Source organism: Octopus bimaculoides, chromosome 30, assembly GCF_046866305.1.
Source record: "Octopus bimaculoides isolate indiv1 chromosome 30, ASM4686630v1, whole genome shotgun sequence".
Classification (NCBI taxonomy): Eukaryota; Metazoa; Mollusca; class Cephalopoda; order Octopoda; family Octopodidae; genus Octopus; species Octopus bimaculoides.
In genome coordinates, this window is record NC_142957.1 from 6409089 (window position 1) to 6426588 (window position 17500).

At 36.3% G+C, this 17500-nt stretch overlaps 1 protein-coding gene across 1 annotated transcript in view; it reads right to left on the reverse strand.

Moving 5' to 3' along the window:
- Window positions 1-17500, reverse strand: part of LOC106879817 (retinal-binding protein) — a 34045-nt gene that overhangs the window by 11465 nt on the left and 5080 nt on the right. Inside the window, exons 4-7 of the mRNA XM_089346232.1 lie at window positions 17123-17166; window positions 14198-14260; window positions 8186-8374; window positions 2958-3033 (exon numbers count right to left, since the gene is read on the reverse strand). Coding sequence (XP_089202358.1) covers window positions 2958-3033; window positions 8186-8374; window positions 14198-14260; window positions 17123-17166 — 372 coding nt within the window. The remainder of the gene's footprint in view (window positions 1-2957; window positions 3034-8185; window positions 8375-14197; window positions 14261-17122; window positions 17167-17500) is intronic.

Below are 17500 nucleotides of genomic sequence, written 5' to 3' on the forward strand. Positions count from 1 at the left end.
TGGTCGAAGGGAAATAACTTGTGCAAATTTTCTTTCCCGTCTAAAATAATTATCTCCCCTGTCTTCTATATATATATATATATATATATATATATATATATATATATATATATATATATATATATATATACATATATATATATATATATATATATATATATATATATATATATATATATATTATTACAAATTAAAAGGGTAAAGGATTATCAATTTATTAATTAATAAATCAATTAACAATTAACAATTTTTACCAAGCCCATCGGTATGAAAGCACCATTATTGGTGGAGAACTTACTTAAAAGCTCATACATATTTATAAATATAATTAAGGGATCAGCAAATATTTGCTTCACCATATACCGAAGTTCAGAAATAGCAGCTAAAAAAGCTGAGAATCCCACAGATAGCATCACTTGTAACCCACAAAGGCAAAAACAAGAAGAAAAAACAATGAAAACTAACCAATTCCGATGTTTAACAGTAAACGCGTTTCTAGATCATGATTGATAATAATCAATTTCCTTCATCAATACTGTATTCCAGTAGTAAATTTGACTATGCTAGCAAACCGTGTAAGCATGGACTAGTAAGATTCCACACCGACACAGGTCTGAAAGCATAACCGAATCCACCTCGGTCAGCCAGTCTAACTGTCCTTCCCTCAAGAAATTACCATGTGCGCGACAAGTGATATCGCAGAGAATCTGCGTATACTACCAGGGAGTGAATAATTATTACAAATTAAAAGAGTAAAGGATTATCAATTTATTAATTAATAAATCAATTAACAATTAACAATTTTTACCAAGCCCTATTTGCTGATCCCTTAATTATATTTATATATATATATATATATATATATATATTGGATCATCTCGTAAATAATGTGGTTTTTTCAATTGCATGAACTAAAAATCAGGGGAAGGACGGGATAAACTACCTGCATCAACTTCCTATAAAAGCAGGTAGTAATTTTACCTTGTTCTTATTATCAGTGCAAGTTTTGAAGAGTGCAGTTCGATTTTAACAGTTATTTTTCAAAGCTGTAATGGAAGTGACAAAGGAGCATATTCGGCATATTTTGCTTTGTGAGTTCAATAAAGACAAAAAATGCAACAGATAGTGTGAGGAATATTAATGCAGTATATGGTGATCAGACAATAAGCATAAGCCAGTGTCAACGGTGGTTCCAGAAATTCCAAGCTGGAAACTACAGCTCAGAAGATGAGGCTTGTCCTGGAAGATCTGTAGAGCTCAATGAAAACATCCTGCAAACTCTGGTGGGACAAAATCCCATTGTGACTGTTGAGGAACTAGCAGGGAAGCTTGGTTTTGTCATCTAACCATTAATCAACACCTGCATGCATTGGAAAAGACAGCAAACCGGGTCAATGGGTTCCTCACAAACTTTCCGAGTCTAATCACACACAGAGAGTGAATGTGTGCTGTTCTTTGCTGTCACGTTGTACCAGTTGTGTGTGTGTGTGTGTGTGTGTGTAAATATATATGCATATGCGTGTGTGTGCTTTTCACATGGTACCATCACCAGTGCTTTTCAAATGGTACCATCACCTGTGCTTTTCAAATGGTACCATCACCAATGCTTTTCACATGGTACCATCACCAGTGCTTTTCACATGGTACCATCACCAATGCTTTTCACATGGTACCATCACCAATGCTTTTCAAATGGTACCATCACCAGTGCTTTTCGCATGGTACCATCACCAGTGCTTTTCAAATGGTACCATCACCAGTGCTTTTCACATGGTACCATCACCAATGCTTTTCAAATGGTACCATCACCAGTGCTTTTCACATGGTACCATTACCAATGCTTTTCACAGGGTATCATCACCAGTGCTTTTCACATGGTACCATTACCAATGCTTTTCACAGGGTACCATCACCAGTGCTTTTCACATGGTACCATCACCAATGCTTTTCACATGGTACCATCACCAGTGCTTTTCAAATGGTACCATCACCAATGCTTTTCACATGGTACCATCACCAGTGCTTTTCACATGGTACCATCACCAGTGCTTTTCACATGGTACCATTACCAATGCTTTTCACAGGGTATCATCACCAGTGCTTTTCACATGGTACCATTACCAATGCTTTTCACAGGGTACCATCACCAGTGCTTTTCACATGGTACCATCACCAATGCTTTTCACATGGTACCATCACCAGTGCTTTTCACATGGTACCATCACCAGTGCTTTTCACATGGTACCATCACCAGTGCTTTTCACATGGTACCATCACCAATGCTTTTCAAATGGTACCATCACCAGTGCTTTTCACATGGTGCCATCACCAATGTTTTTCACATGGTACCATCACCAGTGCTTTTCACATGGTACCATCACCAGTGCTTTTCACATGGTACCATCACCAATGCTTTTCAAATGGTACCATCACCAGTGCTTTTCACATGGTACCATCACCAGTGCTTTTCACATGGTACCATCACCAGTGCTTTTCACATGGTACAAGCATCAACACCAATGCTTTTTTTGTTTTAGAATATGAATTCTGTTGTGGTCGGCAGATCTTCTGGAGCACAGCAAAGTACCACATATCTCAGCCTTATATCATCTCTTTTGTGTATTTGGTAGATGGAAACTAAAAGAAGCCCATCATATATATATATATATATATATATATATATATATATATATATATATATATATGCATGAGTCTCGTTGCTTGACAACTGGTGTCTGTGTTTACTTCCCTGTAACATAGCTGTTTGGCAAAAGTGACTGATAGAATAAGTCCCAAGTTTGAAAACAAAACAGAAAAGGAACTGGGTTGATTCAATTGACTAAAGATTCTTCAAAGTGGTGCTCCAGCATGGACACAGTCTAATGACTGAAACAAGTAAAAGATAAAATATATATAATACACACACAAACACACACACACATACATAATGCACCTACCTGGCTTCCACAGATGTCGGGTACCCACATTTTCCATGTCAAATATGACAGTTTGTCCAATAACCCGTCGTTCAATCTGAAACACAAGTCAAAACAGTACTGTTATCATTCCTATGCATTAATGTTGATGCTGTTTAGCCACAGGCAATTCACAGATCCAGTAGACTTTATGATCAAAGATTTTAACAAAGATTTAGCTGCTATTTCTAGCAAGTCTAGCTACCATGTAGACATCTCCCTTATTGGCTCATCTTCTTCTTAATATATACATATATATATATAATCCGTTCTGTCTGTCTGTTTGTGAACTTATAACTTGAGTATTGTTCACCCGATCGCGCTGAAATTTTAAACATGGATACATGACAGAGCTGGGCGTTCCGTAATCTAAAAACATTTTCAAAATAGTTAGTTCCAAGGTGAGAATCGCTATTTTTGTAATGTTTTTGTCCTGTTTGTTCTGCCATTAAAATCAATCAGTTGCTAAGACAACCGGCACACACGCACGCACGCACACACATACATACACACACACGTCCATACATCTGTTACTTTCTTTCTGTTCTTTTCGCTTATCTTCAATCAACTATACCGTAAAAGTTTTATACTGTGACGTCACATTTTCTAAATGTGTGTGTGTGTGTGTGTGTGTTTACCTTCACTCACTCACTCTCTCTATCTCTCTTTCTCACCCTCTTTCTCTGTCACATACGCACGCGCAGGCACGCGCGCGCGCGTACACACACAAGCACGTCCATTTCATATAGACGTACATACTTCTATCACTCTCTCATTTTTACTCTCTCTCTCTCTCTCACACACACACAATCACATGCACACTCGCACGCGCTTCTAACACGCGCACGCGCTTCTAACTCGCGCACGCGCTTCTAACGCTCGCGCGCGTTTCTAAACGTAACCGCTCGTTTTGTTCCTTTAAAAAAAAAAAAAACAATATGGAGAGCTTGCAAAAAACATTGAGATAATATTTTTATTTAATTCTATTAGGTTTTATTGAAATTTCTTGATAGGATGCCTCGAAGAAGGAAGAGTAACCCTGCCCCCCCCCCCCAAAAAAAACAAGAAATGCTTTTGCCATGCGTTCACTGCGTGGAAGCGAGACAGCTGTGCACGAGATGCTGCCTCTACGTCGATGGCTAGGGTTTTCGGAAACACCCGAACAAGCTGACCGTCGGCGTGCACGCGCTGCTGCTTCCAAATCAAATAGCTCTCTTCACCTATACAGACCGTCCAATGGACGGAGGGGTGGTCGTTTGCTAGTACATACATAAACACCTGCATAAGACAGTAGGGTGTGATTTGAGAGAATTTTGGTTGCTATTACTAGCAGGTCTAGCTACCACGTACACATCTCCCTTATTGGCTCATACATACATATATACATAAAGACACTAAAGCAGTGGTTTCCAACCCTTTTATTTAAATGAGTTCTCCCACAAATCCCTTTTAATATGCTTATCTTATCTATAAATGGCAGATTTTCTCTGTGCGTATGCATGTTTTACATTTATACATTTATACATACACAATTCCAAATTTAGTGGATGAAAACATCGGAATTAATATTCTAAATACCATAGCGTAGGTCATAGGGTCATTTTTGGGGTCAAAATAACTCCTTATTACGAAAAGAAATCGATAAAACTACATACATAATCAACCCCCTCCCTAATTCAATCTAATTTACTCTTACTACTCCTCTTACAAATCGTTTCAACTGCTACCTTCTCTTATGAACGTTAACAACGATCCAAGAAAAAAAGACAGAAAGAAACGATGGAGAAAGAGTGAGAGTCAAATAACCAGACACACACGAGCAATCATACGTAAATACACATACATGTAACTATGGTTACCAATGAACTCATTCTGATTCGCGGGAATTTTAAGTTTGCTTTCAATTTCTAATACCGTCCTTGGACTATGATAATAGTAAAAAAGAATAGCGACACATCTTTTTCAAATACGATGGATAAACATTTATTCCCTACAAACTGTGAGTATTTTTGAAAACCTTTTTTAAAACTTACTACCATATATATATATATATATATATATATATATATATATATATATATATATATATATATATATATATATATATATATATATATATATATATATATATATATATATATATATATATATATATACATATATATATATATAATATATATATATATATATATATATATACATATATATATATATAATATATATATATATATATATATATATAATACAGTGTACATTTCGATGATAGTTGGCCTGGCAGAATAAATAGTTTATTTTGCTAAAATAACTTGAAACCTGGTTCGAAATATAGATGGTAAATGTTTTTATTTTTCATTCCTTTTCGAAATTATCCCTATTTTGTGGTGTAGAGCCTTGGCTGCTCTTTCTAGCGGGTTAGATGTCCTTTTATAGGCATCTCTAATGTGTATTAAATGTACACTGTATTTTACATGAATAATATATATAGTCTGTTGACTAATTTTCTTCTCGCTACACCACTGGTAGTAATTAAATTTCTTAATTTTTTGCTACCCTTAGACTTATTAATTATATATATATATACAGATAATACACACTCGTACATACATACATATATACAAATATCTGTCAATCTTTTTCAAATACGATCGACAGTCAAGCATTTATTCCCTACAAACTGAATTTTTGGAAAATCTTTTTTAAAACTTACTACCATATATATATATATATGGCGATCTTTCGATACTTGTACGTGGTTAGGTGATTCGGCATCTATTTCTAGCATATAGAAGTCCACTTTTGCTGGTCATTCCTCTTATTTTTGTATGTAATATAATTTTAATCTTCGGATTTTTTAAAAAATATGCTAGACCACTGTTTTTAATTGATTAATATCAATTTCTACCCTTATTATTAAATTATATATATATATATATATATCAACTTTAAATAGAGCTCAAAACTGATCCATTGAAAATACTTTATAATAATAATAATAATAATAATAATAATGAAAATGACCTATGCACATAATGTATCAGTTTTGAGCTCTATTTAAAGTTGATATATATATATATATATATATATATATATATATATATATATATATATATACAAAAACTCAACTGTGAGTATTTTGCTAAGATTGTTAACAGATACTATATTCTTTTGCCACATTTTTGATATAAAAAAATATATTTAAACACACACGTAAGTAAATTTATATTTTATGCCATTGGTCTCTTGATCTCATTCTTTTTTTATATATATATATATACACACGCTAATACACGACTCATGTTATATTCCCCATTCATGTTGCAACCACACCTGGGGCAAAACTAGTCCGTATACAGCACTTACTCGGTCATACCTGTATCTTTAGGGTCTGGTTGACTCCATTACCCTTCATAATCTTTATATATATATTAAATTCAAATTACGACAAACGTAAACAAACAATCGAAGTTTGCTTTTAGAAGCGTTGAGATATCTTAGAAAGTTAAAGAAGTGATTTTTAAATTCTCAATCGCAGGATAATGCTAATATTATTAGCATTATCCTGCGATTGAGAATTTAAAAATCACTTCTTTAACGATGTGAGTTCGAGTCCACAGCTAACCACCTACACTTTTTCTGCAAAATAGGGGTAGTTTATCCTGTTCAGGCTATATTATTAATATATATATACATACAGACAATACACACATACATACAAATACCTGTCAATCTTTTTCAAATACGATCGACAGTCAAGCATTTATTCCTTACAAACTGTGCTACCAAATCCACTCACAAAGCTTTGGTCGGCCCGAGGCTATAGTAGAAGACACTTGGCCAAGGTGTCATGCAGTGGGACTGAACCCAGAACCATGTAGTTGGTAAGCAAGCTACTTGCCACACAGCCACTCCTGCACCTATATATATATATATATAGTAATATTAGGGACAAAATCCAAAATTACAGGTAAAAACTCAATTAAAATCAATTTATAAAAAATCAAAATTAAATTGAGCTTTATAGATAAAATATATGTAAAATATATAATTTTAGGGAAAATAACCAAGTTTCAAGAACTCATCGATGAAAATCCACTATCACATATAGAAAAATTAACGATTAAAAGCACAATAAATGAGTATAATATAAAACAAAGTAAATATCATATATACGACAGGCTTCTTTCAGTTTCCATCTACCAAATCCACTCACAAAGCTTCGGTCGGCCCGAGGCTTTAGTAGAAGACACTTGCCCAAGGTGCCATGCAATAGGACTGAACCCAGAACCATGTAGTTGGTAAGTAAGCTACTTACCACACAGCCACTCCTGATATATATATATCTTGGACTACATTATCTTATGTGTGTTTTTCTTGTTATTCTGTGGCCCCAGAACAGTCTTGATTTAACAGACCTATGATCCAAGCTGTTTTCAGCCATGGGCATCCAGTCTTTTATTCAGACATAGTATATCTAGGACTACACAATCTAATGTGTTCTTCCAGCAACAGCTGTAGCAAAATCTCCCTCAGATCACATAATACTGTCTTGAAAATCCCGGTACTACTAAAGCAGTGCGGACCCTAACACGCAGTCGCGCGTCCGCGCTAGCTAGTCTTGAGTGGTCGATTCTAACCCTAACCCTATCCCTAACCCTAACCCTATCCCTAACCCGCGTGTGCAAATGAATACGGGTTTAGGGTTAGGGTTAGGATCGACCACTCACGACTCGCTAGCGCGACTGCGCGTTCGAGTCCGCGCTGCTTTAGTAGTACCGAAAATCCCTTATGTAGGAGACGACAAAGGACTCGAGATATCTGGTACCTCGATACACTAAAGAACACTCGCCCTCCACTGCAGAAGTGTTAATGCCACTCCCCGTTGAAAAGGATTGGCCTGCACGAAAGAACCCTGTACCACTGCCACGTAAACAGCACAAACAACAACACTAACAACAGCAGAAGCAATAATCCTTTCTACTATAGGCATAAGGCCTGAAATTTTGGGGATAAGGGACCAGTCGATTACATCAACAACCCCAATGCATAGCTGATACTTATTCAATCAACCCTGAAAGGATGAAGGGCAAAGTCAACCTCGGAGCAGCAGCAACACTAACAACAACAACAACAATGATCATAGTAGTGGCAGCAGCAACGAAAACAGCAAACAACAAACAACAATAATAGTCGGTGGAGTAACAAAAGTTTACCTTCTGTGACATGATCTTGCAGTCCTCGAGGACGTTTTCAAACTGGATCAATTTACTCTTTACCAAATCAGATCTTTTCGTTGAAGACATGATCCCCTTCATGTCCAACTCCCCCCATGGGACGATACGGATGAGGGAGCCTTCTTTGTCGTGGCCGACATCACCTCCTGGCATGTACTTTGTAATGACCTAGAGAAATATAAAACATAAAAAATAGCAATAATAATAATAATAATAATAAAGATGGGCTACATGGTATAAAAGATGGGCTACATGGTACAGAAGATGGGCTACAGCAAATATTCTGCTCAATACCACTGATTTGCCTGTCAGTTGTATGACTTTAACCAGTTGAGCATGTCCCTTGGTGGCTGACGATATGTGCATCTCTGATCGTGAGCAGAAGTAGTGGGGAAGCATCATATACAGCCAAATATATATATATATATATATACATATTTATATACATACATACATATATATATAATTAGATTTACACACATACATACACACACACCTATAAATATATATCTGGTTCCAAGTTCAATCCCGCTGCACAGCACCATGGGCAAGTGTCTTCTGCTAAGCCTCGGGCCAACCCAAAACCTTGTGAGTGGATTTGGTAGGCACAAGTTCCTGTCAAGAGCATACATGCCTCCTAACAGATAGAAGGGAATACACACATAATAACATGCACACTTGTGTGTTTGTGTGTGTGTGTGTATATATATATATATATATAAAATTAAACCTTGGGAGAGGCATTATGCCGGTAATAAACACACGCACTGGTTCAGTCCTTTATTAATTTATATAGTTTTTTGTTAAATTATTTCATTAATAAAGGACTGAACCAGTGCGTGTGTTTATTACCGGCATAATGCCTCTCCCAAGGTTTAATTGTATTTCTTTCAACACACGTATCCACATCAAGAATCTTGCACACGAAATACACATACGAAATATATATATAAAGTTGTAGTGTATTGTCAACTTAATGTGACATCCCAATAAGGGAATACACTACTGCTGTTTAGCCCTAGGAAGCTCGACCGCTTCCTGTCGACCTTGACACAATTACTGTGTCCTTATGTTTGTGAAGGGGAGACAAGCTCCCCCACCCAGCCTAGCCAGCATTCAGGGACATGTCTCCCCTTCACAAACTTAAGGACACAGTAATTGTGTCAAGGCCGACAGGAAGCGGTCCAGCTTCCTAGGGCTAAACAGCAGTAGTGTATTCCCTTATTGGGATTGTCACATTAAGTTGACAATATGCTACAACTTTGTCGCTCCACTACTGCTTAAATCTCTCTGAGATTTAGAAATATTATATTTCTAATATATATATATATATATATATATATATATATATATATATATATATATATATATATATATATATATATATATATATAAATATATAGTTTTAGGGAAAAGAACCAAGCTTCATGAACTCATCGATGAAAATCCACTGTCACATATAGAAAAATTAATAAGTAAAAGCACAATAAATATGTATAATATAATACAAAGTAAATATCATAAGATAAAGATAATATTATTATTATTATTATTATTATCTTTATCTTATGATATTTACTTTGTATTATATTATACATATTTATTGTGCTTTTACTTATTAATTTTTCTATATGTGACAGTGGATTTTCATCGATGAGTTCATGAAACTTGGTTCTTTTCCCTAAAACTATATATTTATATATATTTAATACTGTGAAACTTAATTTAATTTTAATTTTTAATAAATTGATTTTAATTGAGTTTTTACCTGTAATTTTGGATCTTTATCCTTAATATTATATATATATATATATATATATATATATATATATATATATATATATATATAAAATATATAGTTTTAGGGAAAATAACCAATTTTCAAGAACTCATCGATGAAAATCCACTATCACATATAGAAAAATTAATAATTAAAAGCACAATAAATGAGTATAATATAAAGTAAAGTAAATATCATAAGATAAATATAATATTTATTATATTTATTTATTATATTTATCTTATGATATTTACTTTACTTTATATTATACTCATTTATTGTGCTTTTAATTATTAATTTTTCTATATGTGATAGTGGATTTTCATCGATGAGTTCTTGAAAATTGGTTATTTTCCCTAAAACTATATATTTTATATATACTTTATCTATAAGGCTCAATTTAATTTTAATTTTTTATAAATTGATTTTAATTGAGTTTTTTACCTGTAATTTTGGATTTTGTCCCTAATATTATTATATATATATATATATATATATATATATATACACACACAGGGTGGTTGAAAAGTAACTCCCTATTTTACAATACTTATAAATTATAAAATCAATAGTAATTTTTACAAAAAAAAATGGATATGGGAGGAAAGATTTTCGTATGAGATTTTCTTTAAATTTCGATATGGCTTCCAGATGTCGCCACCAGCTTCTTGCATCGCCCAGGAATTGTGTCAACCGATTTCATTAGGAACTCTTGTAGGAGGGAAGACATAGCTTCTCGTATTTGCCCCCTGAAGTTCTTCCAAAGCTTTTGGTTTGATGCGGTAGACCTGTTCCTTTAACCAACCCCAAAGAACGAAGTCACAGGGCCTTAAAGTCAGTATTCCTGGCTGGCCATTCATGTGGACCACGCTGACCCATCCATCTGGGGAAAGTGGGGCTACAGCCATTCACGAGCAACAAGAGCAATACAATTAAAGATTAAATTTTCATACTTCAAAAAAAAACAAACAAGAAATTTGCGGAAAAATTTACAATTAATAAAAAAAATTTATAAATATTTAAAACTAGGGAGTTATTTTCAATCAATCTGTATATATATATATATATATATATATATATATATATATATAGAAAATATGAAATACCACAAGGTATAGAAAATATTCGCCTTTATATATTTTTATATTTTTAATCCTTTATATTGAACACTCAATATTTCATCTATTCAATAAGACATATTCCATATATTCAATAAGACATTCAATACTTTATTTCATAGTACCATCCATTTTTATTTTATTTTATATTATATAAATTGTATATTATATTATATATTGTATATTCCATATTCTATATCCCACATTGGTTTTGCAGGAATATAAATAAAACATAAAAAACAGGCAGTGTTGGAACTCTTTTAAACAAAATAATATATATATATATATATGTGTGTGTGTGTGTCGGTGGGGGGGAGGGGGAACACGCACACTTGTGTATATACAGGGTGTCCACAAAGTCTGGCTACATGGAGTAAATAAAATCATAACATAAACAATTAAATATAAGAAATAATAATTTCTTAAAGTATGTGTTAATCCCCATGTACCCAGACTTTATGGACACCCTGTATATATATATATATATATATATATATATATATTTTTTTTTTTTTTTCTCCGTGTTTTTCTCCTTGTCTCCGTATTCTTTCTGTTGAAGAGCGTAGCTCGAAACGTCAAAGACTTTCCGTATTCCCGAGCGTCATACTAATATATACTTTTGTTATTTACACCACCTGTCCTCGTCTGTTGTTATTATTTGTATATTCTCCCATATATATATGTATATATGTATATATATATATCTATATGTATATATATATTTATATATATATATATATATATATATATATATATATATATATATATATATTTAAACAGAGTCTAGACAGCTTTCTCCAAAGAATACCAGACAAACCACCCATACCTGGATACAACTCACTCAACAAGAACTCACTACTTGAATGAACCATAGACCAAACTTGACTGTAAAAAGGATTTAGATAATCCTCTCAGGTGGAGCTATTAAGTTAGACATGGCCTGGACCAATCTTTGGTCGAAACAAATCTAAGTTTTATCTAAGTTTTTATGTATATATATATATATATATATATATATATATGTATGTATATATATATATATGTGTGTGTGTGTGTGTGTATATATACATATATATATATATATATATATATATATATAAATACCTGTTACAATCACTCATATAAAAATAGTTGGACAACTGGATCAACCAGAGTTACCTCCCTTACTCCAGGACTATTACTTGCACAGCACTTGATCTGTATAGTAGACCAGTACCGCCTTCAATTATTACACACGTTCTACTGTCATACGTGTGTGTGTGTGTTATCTTTTACTTGTTTGCTATTCACCTCATTAGTGGACAGGCCAACATTCCACTCCTGATCAGAACATCACATTTACAACTACGTGGGACAATTAGAGTGAGTGTAAATATAAAAACATACACACAACGAAGGTGCCAATGTAGATATAATGAGCATATCTGTGTGTGTGTGTGTATACAACATTTTATAAAGGAACTTGTGTGTGGCATTTTACAGACAAGTAAGGAAAATTTCAAACACAGAATAGCTTTGAAAACAGCAGAAAGCTTGGGTATTTTGCCCTTAGAAGATGTTTCCGAAGTTTGTTTATAAAATGTCGTTTCATTCCAAAAGCTATTATTTAGCGTTAAAAATTCGGTCAAACTAAAGGGTTTGACCCGGTGAGAAATAAAAAAATTAAATATTCTAATAGGTGTAAAGCAACTTGTTGCGAACGGGTGGGTGGAGAGAGGCCTCGGAATATTCGCATCCTGAATGTTCCGAGACGCCTCACCGGAGCCAAGAAACGAAAGAAAAATAGTGTAATAGATGTAAAACGACTTGTTCTGAACGAATATGAAAAAAAAACAAGCGCGCTCCCGCGAAAGGCGGGGTGGGGAGAGGACTCGGAACATTCACATCTTCATTCCATGGCCTCTGAATTATAGTGTTTGACCCGGTGACAAAAATTTTTAAAAACGTTAGTCTAATAGGTGTAAAACAACTTGCTGGGAACGAATATGAAGGAAAAAATGCGCGCTCGCGAACGGGGGGGGGGGGCTCGGAACATTCACATCGTCACACATCGCACACACACACACACACACATATTCGTTCCCAGCAAGTTGTTTTACACCTATTAGTTTTTTGTTTTTTTTATTTCCCACCCTTTAGTTTGACCAAAAATTCATGGTAATTGTCGTCAATAGGCCATTTAGCTTAATGGTACAGTACTCAGCTGATATCAGAGAGGTTGTGGGCTCAAGTCCCGTGGCTGTCTGTGGCAACTTTTTCCACCTTATAAACGGTAACATACCCAAACGTTCTGCTGTTTTCACGGCTACACTGTGTTTTGAAATTTACTTATTTGTCTGTAAAATATTGGGTTGTCCGGAAAGTTCGTGCCAATTTATAGTAGCTTACCTTTCGACTTATTTGCCATGAAACCACCTCAATTCTGGGAAGAGAGTATTTTCAAGTTAAAGGAAAGATGGAGACGCATTGTGCAACAAAATGGTTCATATTTGGTTGATTAAAAATGTAAGCCCGGTACTTATTCTATCAGTATGTTTTGCTGAACCGCAAAGTTACAAGGATGTAACTACACCAACATCGGTTGTCAAACAAGGATGAGGGGACAAATACAAGCACACACACATCAGACACTCACACATATATATATACGATTGGCTTCTTTCAGTTTCTGTCTACCAAATCCACTCACAAGGCTTTTGTCAGCCCAAGGCTGGAGTAGAAGACATTTGCTCACGATGCCACATGGTGGGACTGAACTCAGAACTAGGTGTCTCTATATACAATAAATGCATTTGTGTATACATAGTTTTAGTAAATGTGCGTATATATATGCCAAAACCGGCCTCGTCAGTGCTGGTGCTAATGTAAAAAGCACTCTGTTCACTCTGTAAGGTGGTTGGCATTAGGAAGGGCATCCAGCTGTACAAGAACCCTGCCAAAACAGACAGTGAAGCCTGGTGCAGTTTTCTGGCTCGCCAGCCCCTGTCAAATTGCCCAACCCATGCCAGCATGATAAACAGATATTAAACGATAACATGATGATAATATTTTTACAATGACAATAAAGGTGGGTGTATATATAAGTATATATACCTCAGGTGGGACGTAGTTTTCCAGCAGATCATCTATTTTCATTTTCTCTCGGAATGATTTACTCTGCAAAAGAAAATTGGAGAATAGTGTGACATAGAGAGACAGGCTTAACAGACTGGGGTTATCTTTGGTAAGGGCTAACGGGGACTTATGTTAGGGGTTAGTGATATACGGATGGACAGGCTTAGGAGGCTGGAGATGTGTTTGGTAGGGGCAAAATATTTGGTAGCAGGGGTTAGTGGTAGACAGAGAGGCTTAGTGGTTTGCAGTAGGGATGTAAGGACAGGGGCCAACAGGCTTTTGTGGTAGGGTTTAAAGATATGTAGACAAACAAGATTAGGGCATTTGAGCTAAGTTTGGTAGGAGCCAATAGACTGGAGATGTCTGGTAAGGACCAGAAAGTTTTGTGCAGAGGTTAAGGAGATATAGAGAGACATAGAGGCTTTAAGGATTGGAAACGTTTTTGATGAGGACCTATAGGTGTTAGGGGCATATAGACAGGTTTAGAGGATTGAAGATGTGTTTGTTGATACAGGGTGACCATAATGTCAGGACACATAGGTTTTCTCTCTCTCACTCTCTCTCTCTCTCTCTCTCTCTCTTTTCTATGTGTAATACACACACACATATCTATAATCTAAATAAGAAGACAAAGAAATCCTTCAATACATCTTTCATGATCAGTTACAGATGTTTCAGTACAAACTGCTTGAAACTTGAGTAAAAAATTGACTTCAAATATTACTCTTTTACTTGTTTCAGTCATTTGACTGCGGCCATGCTGGAGCACCGATTTTTAGTCGAGCAAATCGACCCCAGGACTTATTCTTTGTAAGCCTAGTACTTATTCTATCGGTCTCTTTTTGCCGAACCGCTAAGTTACGGGGACGTAAATACACCAGCATCGGTTGTCAAGCGAAGTTGGGGGGGGGGACAAACACAGACACACAAACATATACACACACATACATATATATATATATATACATACATATATACGACAGGCTCCTTACAGTTTCCGTCTACCAAATCCACTCACAAGGCTTTGGTCGGCCCGAGGCTGTAGAAGAAGACACTTGCCTAAGGTGCCACGCAGTGGGACTGAACCCGGAACCATGTGGTTGGTAAGCAAGCTACTTACCACACAGCCACTCCTGCGCGTATTGTATAAACTCAAGCTGCAAACAGAGTTTATCTATTAACGATTGTAATTATCACTAAAGATGTGTTGAAGGATTTCCTTGTCTTGATGATCAACGGAACAGCCTGCTCATGAAATTAACGTGCAAGTGGCTGAGCACTCCACAGACACGTGTACCCTTAACGTAGTTCTCGGGGATATTCAGCGTGACACAGAGTGTGACAAGGCTGACCCCTTTGAATTACAGGCACAACAGAAACAGGAAGTAAGAGCGAGAGAAAGTTGTGGTGGAAGAGTACAGCAGGGTTCGCCACCATCCCTTGCCGCTGCCCTAACCACTGCACCATTGCGTCTCCACAGCCTTATATATATATATATATATATATGTATACCAGGTCTGATAAAAAAAGAAAAAAAAATACCAGCGCTGTTGCTATTGTAACAGCTAACTCACTCAGTGTGAAGCCAGTTGCCACAGATTGACCTTGAACTTTGTTGCGCGTGCCTATTAACTTGTACGCACGCACAACACTGGAAGTGGGAGGTTGTGGCTCAGTAGCGGTAGGAGTAGTGGAAGGGTGAGGCCTTTCTACGTCAGTGTTGATCTGAGAACAAAAAAATGGAGGGGAAGGGAGTAACTATATAGATGGTGGTTCGCCAGGAAATGCGGCTGGAGGAGAATTATGGTGTAAGGGAGATAAGTCATACACTAATATTGTATGAGTTATTTCCCTTACATTATAGTTTGCGTGCGTGTGTTTCTGGTTGTTGGCACGCCGTCGGTTACGACGTCGAGGGTTCCAGTTGATCCGATCAACGGAACAGCCTGCTCGTAAAATTAATGTGCAAGTGGCTGAGCACTCCACAGGCGCGTGTACCCTTAACGTAGTTCTCGGGGGATATTCAGCGTGACACAGTGTGACAAGGCTGACCCTTTGAATTACAGGCACAACAGAAGCAGGAAGTAAGAGTGAGAGAAAGTTGTGGTGGAAGAGTACAGCAGGGTTCGCCACCATCCCCTGCCGGAGCCCCGTGGAGCTTTTAAGTGTTTTCGCTCAATAAACACTCACAACGCCCGGTCTGGGAATCGAAACCATGATCCTCCGACCGCGAGTCCGCTGCCCTAACCACTGGGCCATTGCGCCTCCACCCTACTAGGGCTATATACATGCATACCTACATACATACAGCAATGTAACTACATATGTGTTGTTGGCAATTTCTTTTCCATCATTGGACTTTTCCATTTTCCTTTCCGACAGAGCTATGCTTAAAACGTCAAACTCTCTCCTTTCATCGAGGTTCCAACGAATACATTTCTTGTGCATATCCTCACATTCCTTTTGTTTTTTATTCATTTATTTGAATTGACTACAAACACACACACACACACGGACGCACATCGAACTAAATTCGACGACTGGAACCCATGCCAACGTCGTCTCCTTCATTGGACACGAAACTCAGCTTGCGAAGACCTGTTGGGGCAAGCAAAAGCGAAATCGTGATGGCACCTGTGCCCAGCGTCGCTTTTCTGGCACTTGTGCCTGTGGCATGTGTAAGGACTTTCGAGCGAGATCATTGCCAGTGCCCCTGGACGGGCTCTTGTGCGGGTGGCACATAAAATGCATCCAGCTGTAGAAACTCTGCCAAATCAGATTGGAGCCTGGTGTAGCCATCTGGTTTCACCAGACCTCAGTCAAATCGTCCAACCCATGCTAGCATGGAAAGCGGACGTTAAACGATGATGATGATGATGATATATATATACACAGGTAACTAACCTTTAGGAACATCTCCACAGCTTGGGCCACATCAAACTGCCGAGCTGGAATAGAAAAAAAAGGTCATAAACATTAGAGGTTAGAGGTGGAAGGTCAGAACGGCGTAGTTGCTGCTTAACCCCAGGTCAATCCTGATCCACTTGGGGGCTAAATTACAACAGCAATAACAAAGCTAACCCTTAAATGGCAGGAAAGGGCTGCATGCATGTGTGTGCAAAACGGGCAAAGAGCAATAAAAAAATTATTTTTCCCATAACTCTTTTCATAGCAACCCACAGGAAACCATCACCAGTTCTTTGATACAAATTTGTAGCTTGAAGCAACCCGAGTTAAAATTTTTTATCACAATTTCATGAAACAAGTAAAATAGTAAAAGAG